Here is a 19761-nt window from a genome sequence, read left to right as displayed (position 1 = left end):
ATTAGTTCTCACTGTTCATTGTTTCAGTCTCTGGTAGATTTGTCTTCTCCGTGATCTGCTTTACTAAAAGGCCACCAATGGCATGCTCCAACATCACAGCTTATTTATCAGTGGGGAGAAGTCACAGATTATATCAAGCCAGTCTTCCTGGACACCACTGGCTGTGGTTTTCATCTCAGGCCTGGGAAGCAGGCTCTCTGTGTTGATTTAGGCACTTCCACGTTACGCCTGCTCTCCTCACTGGTCTCACTAATGATGTGGACAGCCCATGCCTTGATTCAGGAAGTTCTCTAAGCTCACCTTCCTCCTGGAATCCTATTCTACCTCCAGCTTTGATGCTTCTCAACACATTAAAATCTACTATCTCGACTGGGCTTGGTGGCTCATGCCTGTAATCCCAGCAATTTGGGAGGCTGAGGTGGGAGAGCCCAGGGAGTTCAAGACCAGCCTGGGCAACATGGTGAGACCCCATCTTTAAAAAAAAAAAAAAAAAAGAAATCCATTATCTCTACTGTCAATTACACAATCTCTATCTAGTTCTTTTTCTCTTAGATCCAGTTTCTTCTGACAATTATTGGAATGTTAGGGTGTGAACTTACAAGTCTGTCGGAAAAACATCCAGAACTCTCAAATTTATTCTATTATAAGTCCTATCACTAAGGAATATACTCTATCATTAAAAAAAAAAAAAAACCATTCACCTGGCTGGGTATGGAGTCTTGGGGATCACCCCTCAACAGCTCTTTTTAAATTTCCAAACCTTTATGCTGCATATTCAAAATATTATTAAGATCCACCTCTTACAGAAGTTTCAATGCAGAGTAGACATGTATATTCTGGATTCTATGTCAGAGGTGCTAAGTGTAAATCTGGATTCTTCTCGGTACTTTCTAGCCATAAGCCCTTCAGAGTCACTGAAACTCTGATGTCAGAAAATGTGATTGGTGGTGTCTAAGACTCCTAGACTTATTTGTCATAAGATCTTTAGGCGTATCTGTCAGGAAATTAACAGTTTCTAAGCAATGGACTGTGTGGCATTATGTCATCACTTTGTTGGTATTCTTGGTGTGATAAAGTAAAATAACTTTAAGAGCTCACTGGTCACAGGGAAGTAAATGCTTGATGATAAAAACATGCTCTTACATGTAGCATGATAAAATATTTGATTGGCAATGTTGTACTGATAAATAAAATTTAATCACTATATTTTAACATAAAAGATCAGAAAATTCCTTAAACAACAGTAGTAAGAATTACACAATAACAAAAATTTTACTCATATTTCAATCAAATTCCAACACAGCATAATACAGTATTTCTGGTTACAAAAAAGAGATTAAAATTCTTGGCTTCTATCCTTAAAAAGAATCAGCTGAGTCAGAATTAAAACCCAGTATGCCTTCCTCACATTTTCCTTTTCATTTGTATCTATCATTTATTAGACGTGCTCAGCCCTGCTATGTCTTTTTCACATCCTCACTTTGATGAACTATATGATTACAGTGTAAAATTCTCTTACATGGAAATTTTTAAGTTCCTCAATTTGATCTTCACTGATTTTACTTACACTTTCGAAGTATGAGGTATCAAGAAGGCATGAAGGTTTCGGAGTTGTGCTATAATCACCATGAAACTTGAACTTTTTGCATTATATCTGTCAAAAGAGAGGATAAATGAAGTCAGAAATCACCACAGGCCACTCGCCCTGCACAAACGTCAGAACTGCTCCTTTCCCATGCATGTTCCTTACCTGAGTCCTATCTGAACCTGGGCAGTTTCTACAATGGCAACGTCCTCTTCACTGTATATGACATCTTCAATTTCACTAGGTCTATGTGGACAGGGAGTAGATGAACAGTTAATTAATGGGGTTATCGATTGTTATGGTTACAGTTTGTCACTTAGTGATTCTGAATGAAAACCCAAATTAATATCACTCTTAGGCCCACCCAGTGGAACTGATGCCAGTGAAAGCTAACTGTTTTAGAGGCTTTCTCTTTTCAAGAAGAGTCTGCCTCTGGGCTTTCAGGCAAAGCCTTTCTGATGATTGCTTTCCTTATTACTAGAAATATACCACACCATAGAGACATTCCAGGCTTTCAGAAATACACATGAGAAGCTTCATGTGCCAAACAGGGTCTGGTGAATTTTTCCAATATTTCCACTAAAACAAAGGTTTTTGTATTTTAAAGAGGGTCAGTTACCTCTGGGTACATCAATCTGTTTATCATTCCCATGGCTGATAAGTCATTTTTGACATACTGAAATTTTCAGGCACACTACTTCTTTAATGGCTAAAGTCCTTACTATGCCAAAGAGTGGACTAATGGTAGCAGGGCATTTACAGCATGTAACCCACATCCATGGCTAAGGAGATGGCTGTAGCTAATAAGCACCCCTGCTGAATCCTTACTGTTTCATGAAAGCTTCATAGACCCCACTGTCTCCAGCCACAGACTCATCAGATACAGCGGCCGACACACAAGTGGTTTTCTCCCCAAGCAGATGGATCACTCTTCTTTTTGGTAATGGTTTTTCCACATCTATGAAGGGGAGAGCACTCATCAGAACATCTTATTCAGAAAAGTTAAGTATTAAATACACACACAGTTTGGTCATGAGCGATCCAAAATAAGATTTCCTTCTGGGAGTCGAGGATGTTAATATTCAAATCAACAGGTGTAAACAATTTCAAGGCACTACGACTTTTAAGCTTCTTTGGACACCAGTTATTTCAGTCATTATTTGGAAGAGAATATGGTTTTTCTTTGCCCTGAAATGCTTTAAGGGGAGGGATGAATTAGACACATTCTCATTGGTCCTTAGTCTCTTCCTTTCAGGCATTCAATGTAGTTTTCATTTATTCAGGAATAGGAAATGATCTACCTCCCTCAAGTGACATTTCTATCACAGAGAGCTTCTAGCTACTCAGTGGGCAAGTTCCCACCTCTTTTGCTCTCCCCTTCTCGCCACATGCCACATTCTGTATCTCCTGCGCCACTATTCTAACAGAAATTAAGAAAAATGTCTGACTTACAGGAACTCCGCACCAGCTAATACCATTAAAAAACTTCTTGTGCTGCTGAATCTTTAGCACCAATGACCACTTAACTTTTATCTCTAACTCATATTCATACACCAGCATCCTGCAGTGAGCAAGGAGCATTCATTTAAGGCTGTGCTCTGTACCATAATGAGCTGCAAGCCTGTGGTGCTCTTTCATCCTCCAGTGAGTGAGAGTGAGCGCAGGGATCTGTATTGGTATGCATTTCGGCCCCCTTCTGAGTCGTGACTTTACATCTTGTTAAGATGTTTAAGTTTTAAGGCTTCAGATTACAGGATTGATTGCTGCATTTTCCCTTTTATTTCTGGCAGTGGGAATGCTTTTTCCTTGATGATGAAGTGCCTTCTCTTCGCCCACCACCCTTTGTGAGGGGTGAAGGTGATGACATGATTTATTGATTAACCCCCAGGAATAACCACAGCAGCCTGAAATTGACTTTGACAATGACAGAGACTGAATGTGGAAGGCCTTCGTAGTTATTCCAACGGGGTTGCTGTCATCCAGCAGGGACTGGCACCGGAGAGCAGTTTACATAAAAGGGACTTGACTTTACCTGCCTAAGCCTCTAGAGCACTGAGGAAGACGACAAACGTTCCTGATAGGGAGCTACCCGCCCCTACATGAAGGGCAGATGTCCCCTGAAAAAAAGTGTTGGTGACCTGAAGAGCATTCATCTTTCTTTTTTTTGAGACGGGGTCTCACTCCTGTCGCCTAGGCTGGAGTGCAGTGGTGCAATCTCAGCTCACTGCAGCCTTGACATCCTCCGGCCTCAGCCTCCTGGGACCACAAGTGTGCACCACCATGCCCAGCTAACTTTTGAGAATTAGTCTTTGTGGTTAAATAAATGCTTTCAGTTGTTTTCAGACATGCTACTGAATATTATCTGCAATCAAAGCTCCTGGATATATTTTCTCTTACGGTAACATTTTAACAGCAGTTTTCTAATACATGCATTTAAAAAAGTTAAAAGTGGTCTCACAAAAGCTTCACAGATACCTGTCTCCAGCCACAAACTTTTCAGACACAGCAAGACCCAATTGTCAGGAGCAAGGCGTGGGCCAGCCAGAGATACTTGCAGGACAGGACTCTCAGGCCTCAGGATTACTGGGTGGGTGACAGACCCTAGGCCATTTTTTCTCTGATCCCTCTCCCTGCTTCACTCATCCAGCCTCACTTACTGCCTCTCCAAATTGACCGAACATTAGAAGTGGTCACTAGATACCACTCCAAATACAGAAAGAGCATAACAGCTTGAAAGGTCAAGAAATGTTAAGTTCAAAGCACAGGAAGGAATGCTGGCACACAGAACATTCCATTTTCTACTCTTTCTTCTCATAGCTTTCCACGGTTCATGGTAAGAGCTGTATGTAGCCAGCTGGTATTACTTATCACCATCACTGTCACAGAGTACTCATAATTACACGAACTATGTGCTGAGTGCCAGTACTGCTAGGTGCTTCACATGTATCACCGCATGAATCCCTCAGCCTGACGCTAGGATTACTGTGGCAACCCCATTTTGCAGATAAGGAACCATAAGCCTGAGCGACGGGGTAGCATGTTTACCCGAACATGGTGGTGACTAAAATGTGCGTGGAGGCTTGGCTGGTTCCAGGAGTGGTATGCACCCCCCATCACACACACACACACACGCACACACACTCACACACACACTCTCACACACACTCCTTCCCAGAAGCAGTGGTAAGGCCTCACGCAGCTTTCTGTTTTGTTGGGACCATTATGTACACACCATTCCCCTGGTTATTTAATTCTTTGTGGTTATTTCCACAACCCATTACTTGCAGTTTTGACATCTCCCCAGGAGGGGGCGCACACACCACATAAATGTCTCACGGGCCCTCCTGTCCCAGGCCAGCGGCAGGGCACAGGACTTCAGTCTTCAGTATTTGCAACCACAGAAACAAGCTGGATTTGTCAATGTCTTTAAACATCTGAATTGGCCAATTAATTACTTAGAATTCTTAGGACCATACACACAAATAAAAATGTTTCTAGCAAGAGAGCACTTCTATAGAGCCCTGCCCTCTTTGTGTGGTCCGTAAAACATGTGGCCATGAACAGGACTCCTGTAGACCATCACTGGAGCTTTTATTTCACATTTTTTCTCAAGTTAGCTCTGGAACACATCATCCTCCTCAGACCACAACAGTGCTCATCTGCCAACAAGAGGACCATCCTGAGCTCTTTACAGTCGTATCTAACATACTCAAAGTTCCTGCTTTGCAAAGGAAAACAAACAAACAAAAATGATATTCTTCCTGTTTCTGTCTGTCTGAATACAAATGCAGGCCTAAGAACGCCAATCTCTCATCTCTTCCCGGGGCTGCAACTGTTAACCTGGCCAGAAGGTGGCAGGGCAATACCATACGCTGCAACCTGCTGTTCCAATTAACTTTCCGCAGACAAGGAGTCTGGCTTGAAACAAAAACTGTATTTATATAGAATTCCCTGAACAATCTAAACACTGAACCTTGGTACTAATCAGCTAGTACGTTAACTGCCTTGGTTTTCATCTGTTTTAGGCCAACTTTTAAAAGAAAACCCTCTTAAAGAAGAGAGCCTTGCTATTTCAGAAACAGAATCTATTCGGAAATACGAAATGTGTTCACAAAGTATGTTCCCAGTCAGCCACCACACACAGAGTGTCCTTGGACAACTGAACAGGTACTAAATGATTAAGTCTATTAAATAGGGAAGGTGATTTTTATTTGATAATGAAAAATAGGTATATAAATAAAAACTCCTTAAATGAAGCCAAAACAATTAATCAAAAGAAAGAGAAGAGGAATCACACCCTTTGTTTATATGGAAAAATAACCCTCCAATCATTCTCCTTAAACTCACCAAGAGGGATGAAAGCAAAGGTCTGCATTTACCTGCAGTTCCTTCATACAATGGCTCCCTAGCACAGTCACTAAGGTCTTTATCCTCTGAAAGAGACTGGGAGGCTCCTCCTGAATCAGAATCCAGCAAGATCTGACTTTCGACGAGACTGAAATCTGCAAAATGGCTACTCAATTCACAGTCTTCAAAGTCAGCAGTGAACTGATGGAGAGAGGCATCGTGAGAAGACATGGGAAACGTGCCTTCCAAAACCAAGGGAGAGCCCGGAGGAGACAAGGAGGAAAGGGAGGACCTCGAGGACAGGGAGGTCACAGACTTGGGGGCCTCAGCCAGTGGAGGAGTGTGGCCTGTTGCTGCAGCTGCCACCCCACAGAGCCCACTCTGGCCAGGCTGGCTGGGGGACTTGACCACCTCATTTTCATGGATGGTGGTGATGGGTCCGGAAGGAATGTAACCGCTTTTCTCTTGCAGAAGGAAGTCCAGCTTATACTGATAATCCACATCTATCTGATCACTTGGACTGCTGTAATAAAGCTCAGTGGAACTCAGGGAGTTGAGTGACCCTCTGCTGGAGGTGTTCAGAGAGCCCCGACTTGATGCCAGGGAACCCAGGCTGCTCCCAGATGACATGGACAGGGTGCTGGCGGAGAGGCTGAAAGATGAAAAGTACACACCATAAAATCTGTTGCAAAATGGAAAACCTAATCACAATCCCTACTGGCTCCTACAGATCTGCAGAGGGAAGAAATCTGCTATAGAGCAGAATCAATGCCCAGGGCCAGAGGAACTCCCTATCACGGCCATGTGTCAGTTAATGACCGGGTTGCGTTCTGAGAAATGCATGGTTAGGTGATTTCATCAATGTGCAGAAGAGTGTCCTTATACAAACCTAGATGGTCCAGCCCACTGCACATCTATGCTACATATAGATAGGCTACGTATAGCCTATTGCTCCCAGGCTACAAACCTGCACAGCAGTTGCTGTACTGAATACTACAGGCAATGATAACACCATGGTAGCATCTGTGTATCTAAATGTAGCTAAACTAGAAAAAGTACAGTAAAAATACAGTATTATAATCTTAAGGGACCACCAGCACACATGCAGTCCGTCCTTGACCAAAAAGTAATTATGCGGTACGGAATTGTATACCATGTCTGTGCTTATTCACTAACATTTTCATCCCTGTTCTCTAAATACTCTTTAAGTAGCAAATCTATTCTTATTAAACATTATCCTCCTGTTGCAAACATGATAATAATAATAAAAAGAATCAAATACCTGTTGATAAGTTTATCGGCACAGACATCTAGAAGCCACTTTGCAATTAAAAAAAAATATTGAAACGGATAAAAAAAGAAACAGGGCAAAGGTGTTAACGTAGCTTTCTTATTTAAAAAAAAAAAGCTTTTTATGTTTAGAGAAAAGAAGGCAAGCTTATAAAAAGAAAGGGGTTATACAAAAGACCCTTGGGTTCACTCACCTTTCCTCTGTATGTGTCAATGTGAGGAGTGAATATTTTTCTAGTCAATGTAAGGAAATCTACGGCTATTTTAAGGCAAAACTCCCCCACTTTCCCTTTTTAAAAAATGGGGCAATAGTGAAAATGTGTTATTTTCCTAAGCATGTTTTGACAGCTAAAACGTATCTTCTTCCTACAACATATTTCAAATATACTCCAAAAATGACACTGGATTCATGCAAAAGAAAATGTGACTTTAAATTTGATCACTCAAATATTAACTGTACTAGTATAATGATTTTATTTACTTTTTTTTTTTTAAGACAGGGTTTCACCATGTTGGTCAGGCTGGTCTTGAGCTCCCAACCTCAGGTGATCCGCCCGCCTTGGCCTCCAAAGTGCTTGGATTACAAGCTTGAGCCACCACACCCGGTCGATTTTATTTACTTTTAAGTAGTTGGAAATAAAGTGAAAAGTAATCAAAGATGAACATGAATATGCCTGAATACATTAAAAGTTTTCACCTCAAAAATCTGATAAGCTCACCTTTTAAGTTGTGAATGCAAATAAGTAGTTAATTTAGTAGTTTCTTCAAGTTTCTGTAGCAGCTCTTTTCTTCTCTCTTCCAATCTCAATCTAGGAAGAAAAAAAGAAATTAATTCATTTTCAAATGAATATAACAAAACATGAAAACTAAAAAGAGAGATTTTTTTATTGTACAAACATTACAGATCACAAGGGGGAAATCTGAATGGACTCCACAGACAGAAAACAGGACACCCAGCAAGACATGTCGGCGGCAGAGCTGCATGCAGCCAGGCTAAAGAATGGGGAGCTTATTCAAATCATCAATGTTACTGAGAATTTAAAATTGCTGGTAGTCTAGAATCTTTTTAAATGGGTAAATAATATGGTCCTTTGAGTTGGGAAGAAGAGTGAGGAGGAAAACAACCATGAAAACAAAAAACTAAACAAAGACTAAGCATCCTGACACAGATCTGTGACTTGGGAATCCTTTCCTAAAACATTTCACAGCAATGGTAAAGGTCATCCTAAATACCGAATTCAGTAAAGCTTGTTCCAAAATAATATTTAGCGATAACATTTCCAGCCCTAATTTGATAAGAATTTCAGCAATTAAGAAACAATTTAGTCCACATTACCATTGTGGGCTAATTTAGGCTGAGCCGTTCAAGGAAGAAGATGACCTAAAAGTGATTTTCCTTCCAAGCTATAGCACATCTCATCATCTGCATCGGATTATCATAAAATTTCATCCACGTTCAACTGCAAAAGTTTTTTTTTTTTTTAAATTAGAGTACAGCATTATAGAACTGTATACTTGAATAGTAAGTCATTTAAAAATATACTAAGTACCTAGGGGTTTATGCAACTAAGAGTCTATGCAAGTACAGTCTATGTCATATGAAGGTCTTTAGACATCATTGAAATAAACTAGTTCAGAGTAGTGAGCAGCAGAATAGAATTCAGAAAAAGGGCACCTGGGTTTCCAGTCTTGATTTGCGGCTTACTAGCTGCATATCCTTGGGAAAGTCACTGACTCAAGGGTCTTACCTTTCTCAGCTGTAAAATGGTGACTGTAATTCCCCAGTGTTTCCCTGATAAGGCTGTTAAAGGGATCAATGAAATAATGTATGGGAAAGTGCTCCACAGAGAAGAAAAATCTGACGTTCTAAGACTCAGCATGCCCTGCAAAGTGGTGATATAAAAACTAGCCACTTTTCTTTGGAGAAAAATAACATTTCCTTAATTTCCAATCTCTTTGAAATGTTATACATGTTTTCGGCAGTAAGAAGACATGCCCATATTTTATTTATAGGTATCCATCCCTTTGATGTGTCAACAACACTATTCCATTATATGTTAAACTAAAAAAAGTAATTCTTGCCATCTTCTTTAATACCTCAAAAGCATGATAAATTCTTAATCCATGGCTTTCAAAGGTGCATTTTTAAAAGAAGCATTTTTAAAATCTTTCAAATATAAACAAAAACTCAACAAGGAAAAAAGTAGTATGAAGTAGACTGAATTAAAAGGTGCACAAAGGTCTAAAGAAAGACCCCGACTCTACTAAAATCCATGTCTTCTGAAACCAGAGAAACACTTTGGAAGTAAGTTTTAAAACTCAATATTACTTTTATTAAAATGAAGACTTTCTCTAGTGCTTTCAGGAGGCACCAGGATGACATCAGAATATGACCCTGAGCCACACTGAAACTTTCAATGCTGCTTCTTCCCTGTCACTAGGGGGCGTCCTCAGCCTTCTCCAGGCGACACTAGACAGCTGCTCTTCCAGCCCTTTAATGTCTGCTTTGAACTACAGATGCCGGTCTTTGTGTTCCTGTTCCCGTTTCCCAGTCAGCTCCTACAGTCCCAGAAGGCAGACATCAGCCCTTTTTCCCTGCAGCACAGGGTGACCTCGCCAGTCCCTCCGTTCTTGCTGGTGTTGAGAAGAAACCTTCCCCAGGAGAAGCATGAGGGAGGCACTGGGGACAGGCACAGATACCCTCCCAGTGGGCCACAGTTGGTCTCTGTGTGATCACCAAAGCATCTCCTAGTGACAGCCCGAAGTCTTACTCAGAATCCAGGTGTATTTCATGCGAAACACCCTCCCCCACTTCCCTGTAATCAGGGTTTAGAAGATATTGCAGACATAACACCGCTGAAAAGGGTGCACACCTGTCTCTCTTGAGTTCTTCTCCAGCTCCTGCCTTTTGGTCTGCTGAGTGAGAAAGGGTTTCCTTTACTTGGCCCTTAAAAGAGTCCTCCCCCGGGCCCAGCGGCTCCACATCTCCTTTCAAGCTGCCCTTTGTGAAGTGTGGGCCTTCACACCTGCCTGCCTCTGCCCTCAGTGCCCTGCAGGAGACAAGCACAGCCTGGTTTCTCCTGAACTCAGAACTCTGCACCTAGGAAAAATTTCATGTCATCTATAGAAGCAGAAAGTCTTTTTTCCACTCAAAACTAAATGACACTCATACCCTCACCTACTTGCTTTAAAAAAATTTTCAGAAGCAGGGGCAAAAACATTCAAATAATTAAGAAACAATTAAGATGTCTTGGCAATTACAACATAAACCCCCAAACTTTGTGAAAAAACAAGGAGCAATATTAAGATCTTACCAGCTATAGAAAAGCACAGAGTTTAAGAACTTTCAATAACTGCATGGAAAGAATACGAAAGATGCACAGAAACACCTCTCCTGCAAGGCTTTTTTCATTTGCGAGCAATTTCCCTTTTGGCCTGGTGATCCTTCACCATGAGCACCTCTTTCCCACCACCAGGTGGCGAGCACAGTCGCTCCCTCAGGCCCAGTGGGCGACGCTGCAGCCTGTCGGGGCAGGAACGGAGCTGGGGGGCTGGAGGATCACACTCAGAGGCTGAAAGTTCATGTGCATCTAGCTCTTTCGGAGACCAACATTCAGTAATGACTCAGAATCTTGCCAGAGGTCACCCGTGAAATAATGGGGAACCCCAAACTTAAGTGGAAAACAGGAAAATGTTGAGGAATGTAGCAGGCAGCTTTGACAGACATGTAGGTACCAAGAAGAAAGGGAAGGATTTGGGGTTGGTGGCACACAATCTGTTCTGTGATGAAACTTACTTTCACACAGTGAGTCCTATTTCCCAAAAGAAGCTCCGGCCAACCCTGCTTTGACCCTGGTGAGACACTGCTGACAAGAGCATTCTCTTCCCTCTTAAAGTCCCAGCGTCAGTGCAACAGCAGCAATGAGCAGAGCAAAAACTCACACGCAAAGTAGGAAGACATGGTAGGAAGAAGCATAAGAAAAAATACCAGAGCAGGGGGAACAGAAGGCAAAACCATGAACAGCAACAGTAAAACCCAAGGCCAGACGGGGCTGTATCTACTTGGGAAAGAAAGGATTCAGTGTTCCCAATAGCAGTAGGTTCTGCTCTTCCGGACCTGTGAAACACCGAGTCACTCTGAGCATCCCAGGATAGGAGTTAGAAAACTTTCAGTTGATCAAGGGAGAATGTCTGAGTCCTTCAACCTTTGATGGCAATTTAAGTATGAGGATTTGCCTTTGGCCATAGACACTGATAAGGAAACTAGTATCCACTTATTTGGAATACTAAACGACCTGGCTCTTCCAAGTAATTCAGAAAGTCCACATACTACATACATAAAATACATCTGTTTCCCTTCCTGCTAACATTCAATCGTAGGAGACAGGGCCAAGGGGGTATCCATACCACTTACTCCCCATATGACACAAACCCAGTGGCTGGATCTCAGTAAATACATGATTTTTATAAAAATATCTTATACCTCTTCTTCCTAATGAGTTCAAATCTACTGTCTCTTGGGTGTTTCATTAAAAAAAAAAGAAAGAAGCGTAGTATTTCTGCTGGAATTTTAAGTTACTATGTGTGTGCAAACAAACATATAAAGTTTAGGTACTTGGGAAAAAGTCAAAGTTTAGGTACTTAGGAACAAACTGTTATTTTTAATGTTACATGATTAGTCACTTTTTGGAAGCTCTACTCCTAATAAAAAAGGCAAGCACCACCCCAATAAAAGCTGATTAAAACAAACAAACATATTTTCTTTCTCTGCCAGAACAAATCTGTTTATAGTTCCTTCCTAGATTCACCAATTAGACATATATAATTATATAAAATTTTATTAAGCTCTACGTAGCAGTACCAAACATCACTGGTGCTTTATCCACGGACCACATAAAAACTACCCATTTCATCATAGCTACTGATGACTATTACATGTTTATCCTAGAAACTTTAAGTACACAAATGTAGACATATCAGGGTAATTCAGAAAACAAAACAATAACAAAACAAAAGAATTCTGCCCTGCCTTCTTATTCTTTTTGTTCTTTTTGGTCTTTGTCAGATGGGGCCTTACTTTGCCAGCCTGCCTGACACTTCCTTAGGCTGACCCTCTGGTCAACACAATTAGACAGAAAAGCCAGAACAAGAGGGGAAGAAAAGAAGAGGGAATGGGGGCGAAGATGAGTATTATTAAGAGGGTGGAAGAATATAGTTCACAGAGGCTTTTCCTTTTGATACATTTTCATGTTCCCTACAGCTATGACACTGAGGCTGCATGTTACCTTGATCAACATTTTAACCCACAGACGTCAACTCTCCCAAAATGGCTAACCTCAGGCTGGGTGAGTCCCCATGCTAACACCTAACGGGGAATGTCAGAGACTTTTTCCTCTCTCTCTCCCCCCACTTTTCAAATGTTTTAACATTTATGTAGACACGCAACCTTAAACATTTATTGAGGAAAAGGAATTAGAAGGCAAGAAGCCAAGAATTTTTTTTTTAAGCAACTGGATTAAGGCTGGGTGTTTTAAACTTACTTCCAGGTCACTTGAAATTCTATCAGTGTGAATCTTTCCCATCACTCTGAAACAGGCACTGCTCTTTACTGACTGTCCTAAAGGATGTACATGCAGTGGTTCTCAAGGGCTCTGTGGTCTGTCATGAAACAGGTAAACAACCCTTTCTGCCATCAAGGCCTGGACACAGGCTCCTATGCAGATGCGTTCATGTCAGACTGACACACAGAGGTCCCCTCACTTAACATTCCAGCTCATCTTTTTACAGAACTGGATTTTTTAGATGAAATAATCAACTCACACCTTCCCACAGAAAGATAGGAAGACTGCCTAGAGTATTTTCCTTACAGTTTCGCCTGTTTCACAGGAGGGCTGCAACTGACAAACAAAATGCGAGTGAGTATGTTGCGACCTGTTAGGATGTCACAGGTAGCAAGCTGTCTTTTCCTTATGAAATGAACAGCAATAAGCTTTTGCATTCTTGTGAGTGATAAAACCCAGGACAGGAAGCTTCATTGCTGTAACTGTAGATAATCTTTCTTACCAGAGTGCAATAGTTTATAGCTGTTGCTATCAGACTTCATCAATGATGTCCACGCCTGGTTTGATGTAAGCATTCCTCAGTTATTCAACATCTGTCACAGGCATTTGCACGTTCCTAACAAACACAGAACTCATCCTGCGGGGCATTAGGACTTGACTGCTCTATGCAAAGTCCATTTGTGCTGTTTCTCAGTCCACTAAGAACAGATGCAACTGAGATTTCCAAACCCAGGGAAAATCGTATCCAGTTAAGACAGCCCCACAAGAGTTAAGCTGCGCTATTTCCAGAAGGAAAACACACCTCTCAGCCAGAGCTCTGCTTGGTGCTCCCCTCACCGACAGCAACTCTTCCTCCAGCCGCTGCCTCTTGGCTTCTAGGCGTTCCAATTCATCTTGGGTACGTTTCTGTGGGGTGACGAACTGAAGCTCTTTTAAAAGTTCTTCTTTTTCATTAATCAGCATCAGTTTCTCCTTCTCAATATCCAGTGCCCCGGGCCAGGCTTCACTGTCTAATTTTGACAGTTCAATTTTTAAGTTGGCCATACTAAAAGAAGAGATAAAAGAGGTATGCACATACTTAAAACTCCCAAGAAAGGTAAACACAGCCTAGGCCAAATTTGGGGTTGACATGCTGTCCAGATTTTCCTAACCTGACCTTACCAGAAAGGGGTGTGGTGTACTGGTGAGAGGCCATAGTGGGAGCAGCACCCTTGCACGCCAGTGTCTGGGCCCGACCCCGCCCTCCCCTGTCACCCACATCTTTCCCCATCTTTAACATGTGAGTGAGCACACCCGGCTATGTGACAAAAGCATCAAGGCCAAGTACACAGAGGCTTCAAAAGCTGAGCGTTCTGGGGGCCACGAGAGACCAGCCCTGACATGTGACTGCCTGTGCAGGTGAAAGGAAAGATGCTTAGGTGGTTCCCTTTAAAAAAACTGAGGTCAATAATGTCTGCGATGCCATTACTATAAATATTATTCCTCTGTGTATACATGCTGTCCGCTAGTGAAATAAGAATCTGAGAGCAGGCTGGCCAGAGACTAGGGTGTGAGTAAGTCAGGGAAGAAGGGGGCAGCAAACAGAGCAGTGGTGTGACCAACTGGTATGGGAGCAGTCGGGCCAGGTGCCGTGGCTCATGCCTGGAATCCAACACTTTGGGAGGACAAGCAAAAGGATTGTGTGAGGCCAGGAGTTCGCGACCAACCAGGGGAACATAGTGAGACCCTGTCTCTACCAAAAATATTTTTTAAATTTTTAAAAATTAGCCAGCTGTAGTGATGTGAGTGCCTGCGGTCCCAGCTCCTCGGGAGGCTAAAGTGAGATCACGGGCCCAGGAGTTTGAGACTGTAGTGAGCCATAACTGTGCCACTGCACTCCTGCCTGGGTGACAAAACAAGACCCTGGGAGGGAGTCAAGGGTTGATCCACCAAGGCTCTCCCATCGCCATGGAGAAGGGGCAGGGCTTGGCCTTCTCCCAGTCCTAGTCTCCTTAAGCTGCAGGTGAGTCTCCTCCCCATCAGTGCCCTGACTGGTATACAAGCCATTTACTGAGCACTCATTGCACTGATGCTTTACAGATGATTGTGCTCGCCCTGTGGTTCCTCTGTACACAGCTATTTGCAGGCAGCACACGGTGGAACTTCACTAGGCAGCTGGTGTGACACCACTGGAGTGACAACAGGTGCTGAAGTGATGTGGACAGGGACAGGAGGAGGAGGAGGAAAATGCACCAAAGGCAAACCTCACTGGTTCCATAATTTTGCCTGACCCCAGATTTCTCTTATGTCTAGAGCTTCATAACACATGGTAGAGTTACATTACTCCTGTCTCAGTACGAACGTCCTAACCACCTGAGTCAAATAACTTGCTACGTGGCACTGTGAAGACAATCAGCCCTGTTGACAAGGTAAACGGCACATGGTTCGTTCGACCATGAGGACAGGATCTCAGCGAACTAGGAACTCAACTGATGTCTGCACAAGGAATCTACGTTCCTACAGAAAAATGTTGGATGATTACTCTGGATATTCTTATAGCACACACCAGAATATGAAAAACAGAAAAGAAATAATTTTTTCCCATTTTCATGGGAGAAATTGTAGAAGGGAAGAGAAAAGGTGAACAAAAAACATAATCAAGAGCAAAGATGGAATTAGATCCATACCTTTGTGCCATAAGGTTCTTGTTCTAATTAAAACTAAAATTGCCATCTTAGACTGGCTCTGCATATGCAGTGTACTTCTGATTTTCTCCCACCGTCTGTGCTTATGATAGATGTAACATCAGCTATTCTTCAGCTTTAACCACAAACCGTAAACAACTGTCTCAACGTACTAGAAAATTAATCATCAAAATGCTAAATAAGCATATTATTAGCTTCATTAAGCACATAAAACAAGGGCTGGATGAGAAAACAGAATTAATAGAAACACAACCTGCCTCTTTACTTATTCAAAATCAAGGAGGAAAGAATATTTTCAACATATGTGTAAGCCCTTGAGATTTACCTTCTCATCGACATCACTAGTAACTTTAAAACAAAACCCCAAATGGCATGGCAATGCAAACAAGTGGGAAAGAACCAGTGTCTGAAGTTCTGATGTGATTGCATTAACCAACTGAACCAGGAGCAACAACATAATACAGGAAAAAGAGGTGCCTGTTTATTATTTGTGTGATCAGACATTAGGCAGGTCTTAAATTTTATTTTAGAAGGGGTGTGCCGAATTTGGGGAGCAGAACATGAAGAAGACTTCTAGAAGCACTTAGGAAAAGAAATGCCATGTGAGCTCCAAATAAAATTAACTTAGAAGTCAAAGGAGGGTAAAAGCTGAAGCTGATCCATGGGAAGCAGAGTCAAACCCAAAAGAATGCAGGGGCGTAGGGCCCAGTTCTCCAAGACTGCTTCTGAGTAACGGCCATTCTCTTTGAGAAAAGCAGACCTAAACCATGGATTTGTCCACAGCACAGCCCAGGTGGACACACAAGAGGACTGCATGCAGTATCTACCAAAAGCTGGTACATTACCAAGCCACAAAACCCGAAGTTGGTCCTCAATGCTCATCGAAGGGAAGGCATGAATCTGGGCACTGAGAAGGAGGCAATAAAGCCTACAATTTTTTTCCTACCCTGAAGAAATCTAAAATCTGCCAGAGAAACTTTAAAGGCATTAACATTAGCTGAGTAATTTGCTGTTCAGATTGACTAAGTGACTTGTTCAAGCTCACATGGTTAATAATTTATGGAATGAAGCTTAGTTTTCTTTCAGGAAGTGAGGAATCAAGTAATATTAAGAACACAGGTTACAGAGAGGTGAATATTGTCTTTATTTTGCTTTGTTAAAGCCAGATAACCTCCAAGGACTACAGTCAATTGCTTTTAAATTATCATCATCACCAATAATAAGGAATATACTTCAGTATCTGGTTCTCAGCTGAGCTTTTCACACTCATGGGGAGAAACATGACAAATTCCTGTTTCCTGCAGGATGATAATGCAGTTTTTCCCAATGTCCTAAATAATAACCTAATAGCATTTTAAAGCTCTTATGAGGAAAATAATGAAATCAAATGTATCAGTATAATCCTTTCCCTCATAATAAGGAGTTCTACATTATGAAAAATATTTGAGTCTATCAGCCAGATGAAGATGGTAAAGTCTCTTATGTCTCACTCCAGCAGAATCACAAAGAAAGAAAAAGATAGCACAGGGGTTAAGAAGAGTTTATGAGGTAAAACAGAGAAATAACAATCTCTCTTCCTTTTCCCTAAATAAGTCGACTGGAACTGACACCTCAGCACCTTCAAAGACATTAGCAGTAAGACTTCCCTTCAAATCAAAGAGACATGCTTATTTGCTTTAGAGCTCAACAGCTATTTAGTCCTTTACCTGAACCACTGTATCATGCTTCCACCAAAGCAACCCATTTTCTCACTTTTAACTGGGAATTTAGGTATTGTACCAACTCAAAGTTCTTTTTTCTCAGAAGAGAAGGAGGCAATTTCATTCCCACACTTCTCGTTAATTCTCCCTCTTCTTCAGCTTTGACGGTGCAGGGGTGGAGGGGAGTTGTGGGGAAGAGAAGGCAGACCAGAGACGAAGCAACCCTTACGTGCTAACAACCCAAAGGTAACCTTGGTAAGAATGTATGGGAAGTGCCCAGCAGATGTCACCACAGGAGTAAAGATTGATTCTGAGAAAGAAATTGTTGGAGCCATGCACAAAACAGCTTCTCTGTCATTACCTTCTTTTGGCTTCTTCATACTGTAGGCTTAGCCTGACCTTTTCAGCTAAATTTGATCTACTTCTCACTCCAATCTAGTGTAAGAAAGAAAAAAAAAGGAAAAAGTCAATTAACTCTGCTAATGAATGAAGTAAATTGCTTTTGTTTCTAGGAAGTATGTGTAATTGAAAAGTTAAAGAAGATAGTATTGAAATTGGGAAACATCAGTTTTAAAAGACACTTACTTTATTGTCTCAGTAGGGGCAAAACATTTCTTTCAATTCAAGCTCATCTGTTTTTCAAATACTTTAACATTATTTTCTCTATTTGTTAAGTTCAAGATTGAAAAAATCTTGATATTGCAAATACCAAGGTAAATGTGTCTGATATCTTAGAGTTTATGAAGGGTGTACAGGTCAATAAAATTTATGAACTGGAACTAATTTCTTTGCCTTTTTGAGCCTAATTTCTATCATTTAGCTTTCGACTGTACAAAATATAAACTAAATAAATTCAAAAATTAATTTTCAAACAGGTAAGCCCTACAGTTGACCTCTACCTGGTTTACTTTCACAGCACATATTTCAAAGTAGCATAAGAAAATATGAAAATAAATGGGAATGTATTAAGAAGTAAATACTTGCTAATGGCATCCCAAAATGGAGAAGGTAAAATAGTTAACAATAGCCAAGCCACATTAAATATTTAAAGGGCAGATATAAATCACAAATTAAACATTTTAATATAATCAACTCAGATTTATAAAAACAAGTTTTCTTATTGTCTTAAAAGGCATGTTTTTCTATGTCTCATTGGCCTAATGTTTACTTGAAAGGACTAAATTTCCAAGACTCTAAATGTAATAGGAAAAACTTAAATTCTTATACGCCTCTAGCCTTTCCATGTGTCTCTGAAGAAATACCGCATGAGAAAGTTTGAACACAGCTATTCAGATGGACAAATCCTGATATGCTTGGCACCTAGACAGAAAAGATAAGACTATGATTTTTAAAACTAATCTTACGAGAATGAAACACTCAATGCACAAAGCCAGAATCCAAGTCACATATACTTCTGGTTTCAGTTCACCATCCACATTGCAATTAAGGCCCATCAAGGACAACACTGGACCAACTCTTCAACACTGATAACTTACATCTCCGGAAATGCTTGTTTGTGACCCAGCATCAAGGGTCTGTCTGGAGAGGGATAAATGAGAGTTCACAGGACTAGATCTCAAATCTGGCTCAGATCTGCCAATGTTCTGATCCAAATGAAACCGCTCCTGCAGCTTAGCAAGACTCTGTTCAGAAAACACAAAGTGTTTTATAAAGCTTAACATGTAAGAGAGCGAACCTTCCCCACCAGGTGAAATTAAAAGGAAAGAGCTAATCTCAATGGAAAAAACAACTACTTTATTCTACTAGGTACTTACCACTTTATATAATTGAAAAAATAATAGGAAATAATATTGTACCTACATGCATGTGACTTCGGAAGTGAGATCATATTAAACCAGTTGCCTTATCTTTCCCAAGATAGCATTTTCCTGTGAATAATGGTATCTTTATAATACATGCATGTCTTATTTTTAAAAATTTCATGAAGAAGTTGTCTCTTGCAATAGGAACCTACTCACTTTATGCAATAGAAATTCTGGAAACACAGAGTATCTGTAACATAATCTCTCATTTTAGATACAGTAAGAGAACCTCCTACTTTGAAGACTTCTTCAATTACGCCATTGTACATCTGGACAGGAGCCAAGAGATTATTTAGCTCACATCAACATTAGGGATTAGGAAACTGAGGCTAAGAAGTTGCTAATGAGTGGCACGGTCCTCAAACAGGCCCGTGTGTATGTGTCTACTGCATGGCACTGCCTGTGGTGGCATGTTTGGCTTGGTAAAGAACATAATCAAAAGCAAATGTGCCTGCTGCGGGCACTCAGGTTTAATATACTGTGATTTACTTTAGAGGGAGAATATGAACAAGTGAAAGTATTGAAAGGGAAAGACTAATCTGAATCACTTTAAAAAATAAAAAGGAAATCCTACAGTAATACTAATTAAATGGTAAGAAACCATTATTATCAACTTCAAAAAAAGCCTGTATTTAATCCTGATATTTAAATTTTTCATGATTAGGAGGAATTAGAAAATACCAGAGATCTGAAATTTTTTACCTTTCTTTATTTTCTTTCAAAGGGATATTTACACAAAATATAAATAAATAAATATCTTCATATATATAT

At 40.9% G+C, this 19761-nt stretch overlaps 1 protein-coding gene across 6 annotated transcripts in view; it reads right to left on the bottom strand.

The window, feature by feature from the left end:
- WWC2 (WW and C2 domain containing 2) overlaps nucleotides 1–19761 on the bottom strand; it is a 210803-nt gene that overhangs the window by 50097 nt on the left and 140945 nt on the right. For all 6 annotated transcript variants that reach the window (XM_032298717.1, XM_032298720.1, XM_032298719.1 and 3 more), the window contains 8 exons: nucleotides 18664–18810; nucleotides 17529–17602; nucleotides 13586–13828; nucleotides 7942–8031; nucleotides 5965–6584; nucleotides 2414–2543; nucleotides 1751–1831; nucleotides 1568–1654 (listed from right to left, as the gene is read on the bottom strand). In XM_032298717.1, coding sequence (XP_032154608.1) covers nucleotides 1568–1654; nucleotides 1751–1831; nucleotides 2414–2543; nucleotides 5965–6584; nucleotides 7942–8031; nucleotides 13586–13828; nucleotides 17529–17602; nucleotides 18664–18810 — 1472 coding nt within the window. The remainder of the gene's footprint in view (nucleotides 1–1567; nucleotides 1655–1750; nucleotides 1832–2413; nucleotides 2544–5964; nucleotides 6585–7941; nucleotides 8032–13585; nucleotides 13829–17528; nucleotides 17603–18663; nucleotides 18811–19761) is intronic.

This window comes from Sapajus apella, unplaced genomic scaffold (genome assembly GCF_009761245.1).
Source record: "Sapajus apella isolate SASKATOON/1434 unplaced genomic scaffold, GSC_monkey_1.0 scaffold39, whole genome shotgun sequence".
NCBI classification, from domain to species: Eukaryota; Metazoa; Chordata; class Mammalia; order Primates; family Cebidae; genus Sapajus; species Sapajus apella.
The sequence above is the reverse complement of the archived record's forward strand: the minus strand, read 5'-3'. Positions and strand labels throughout refer to the sequence as shown.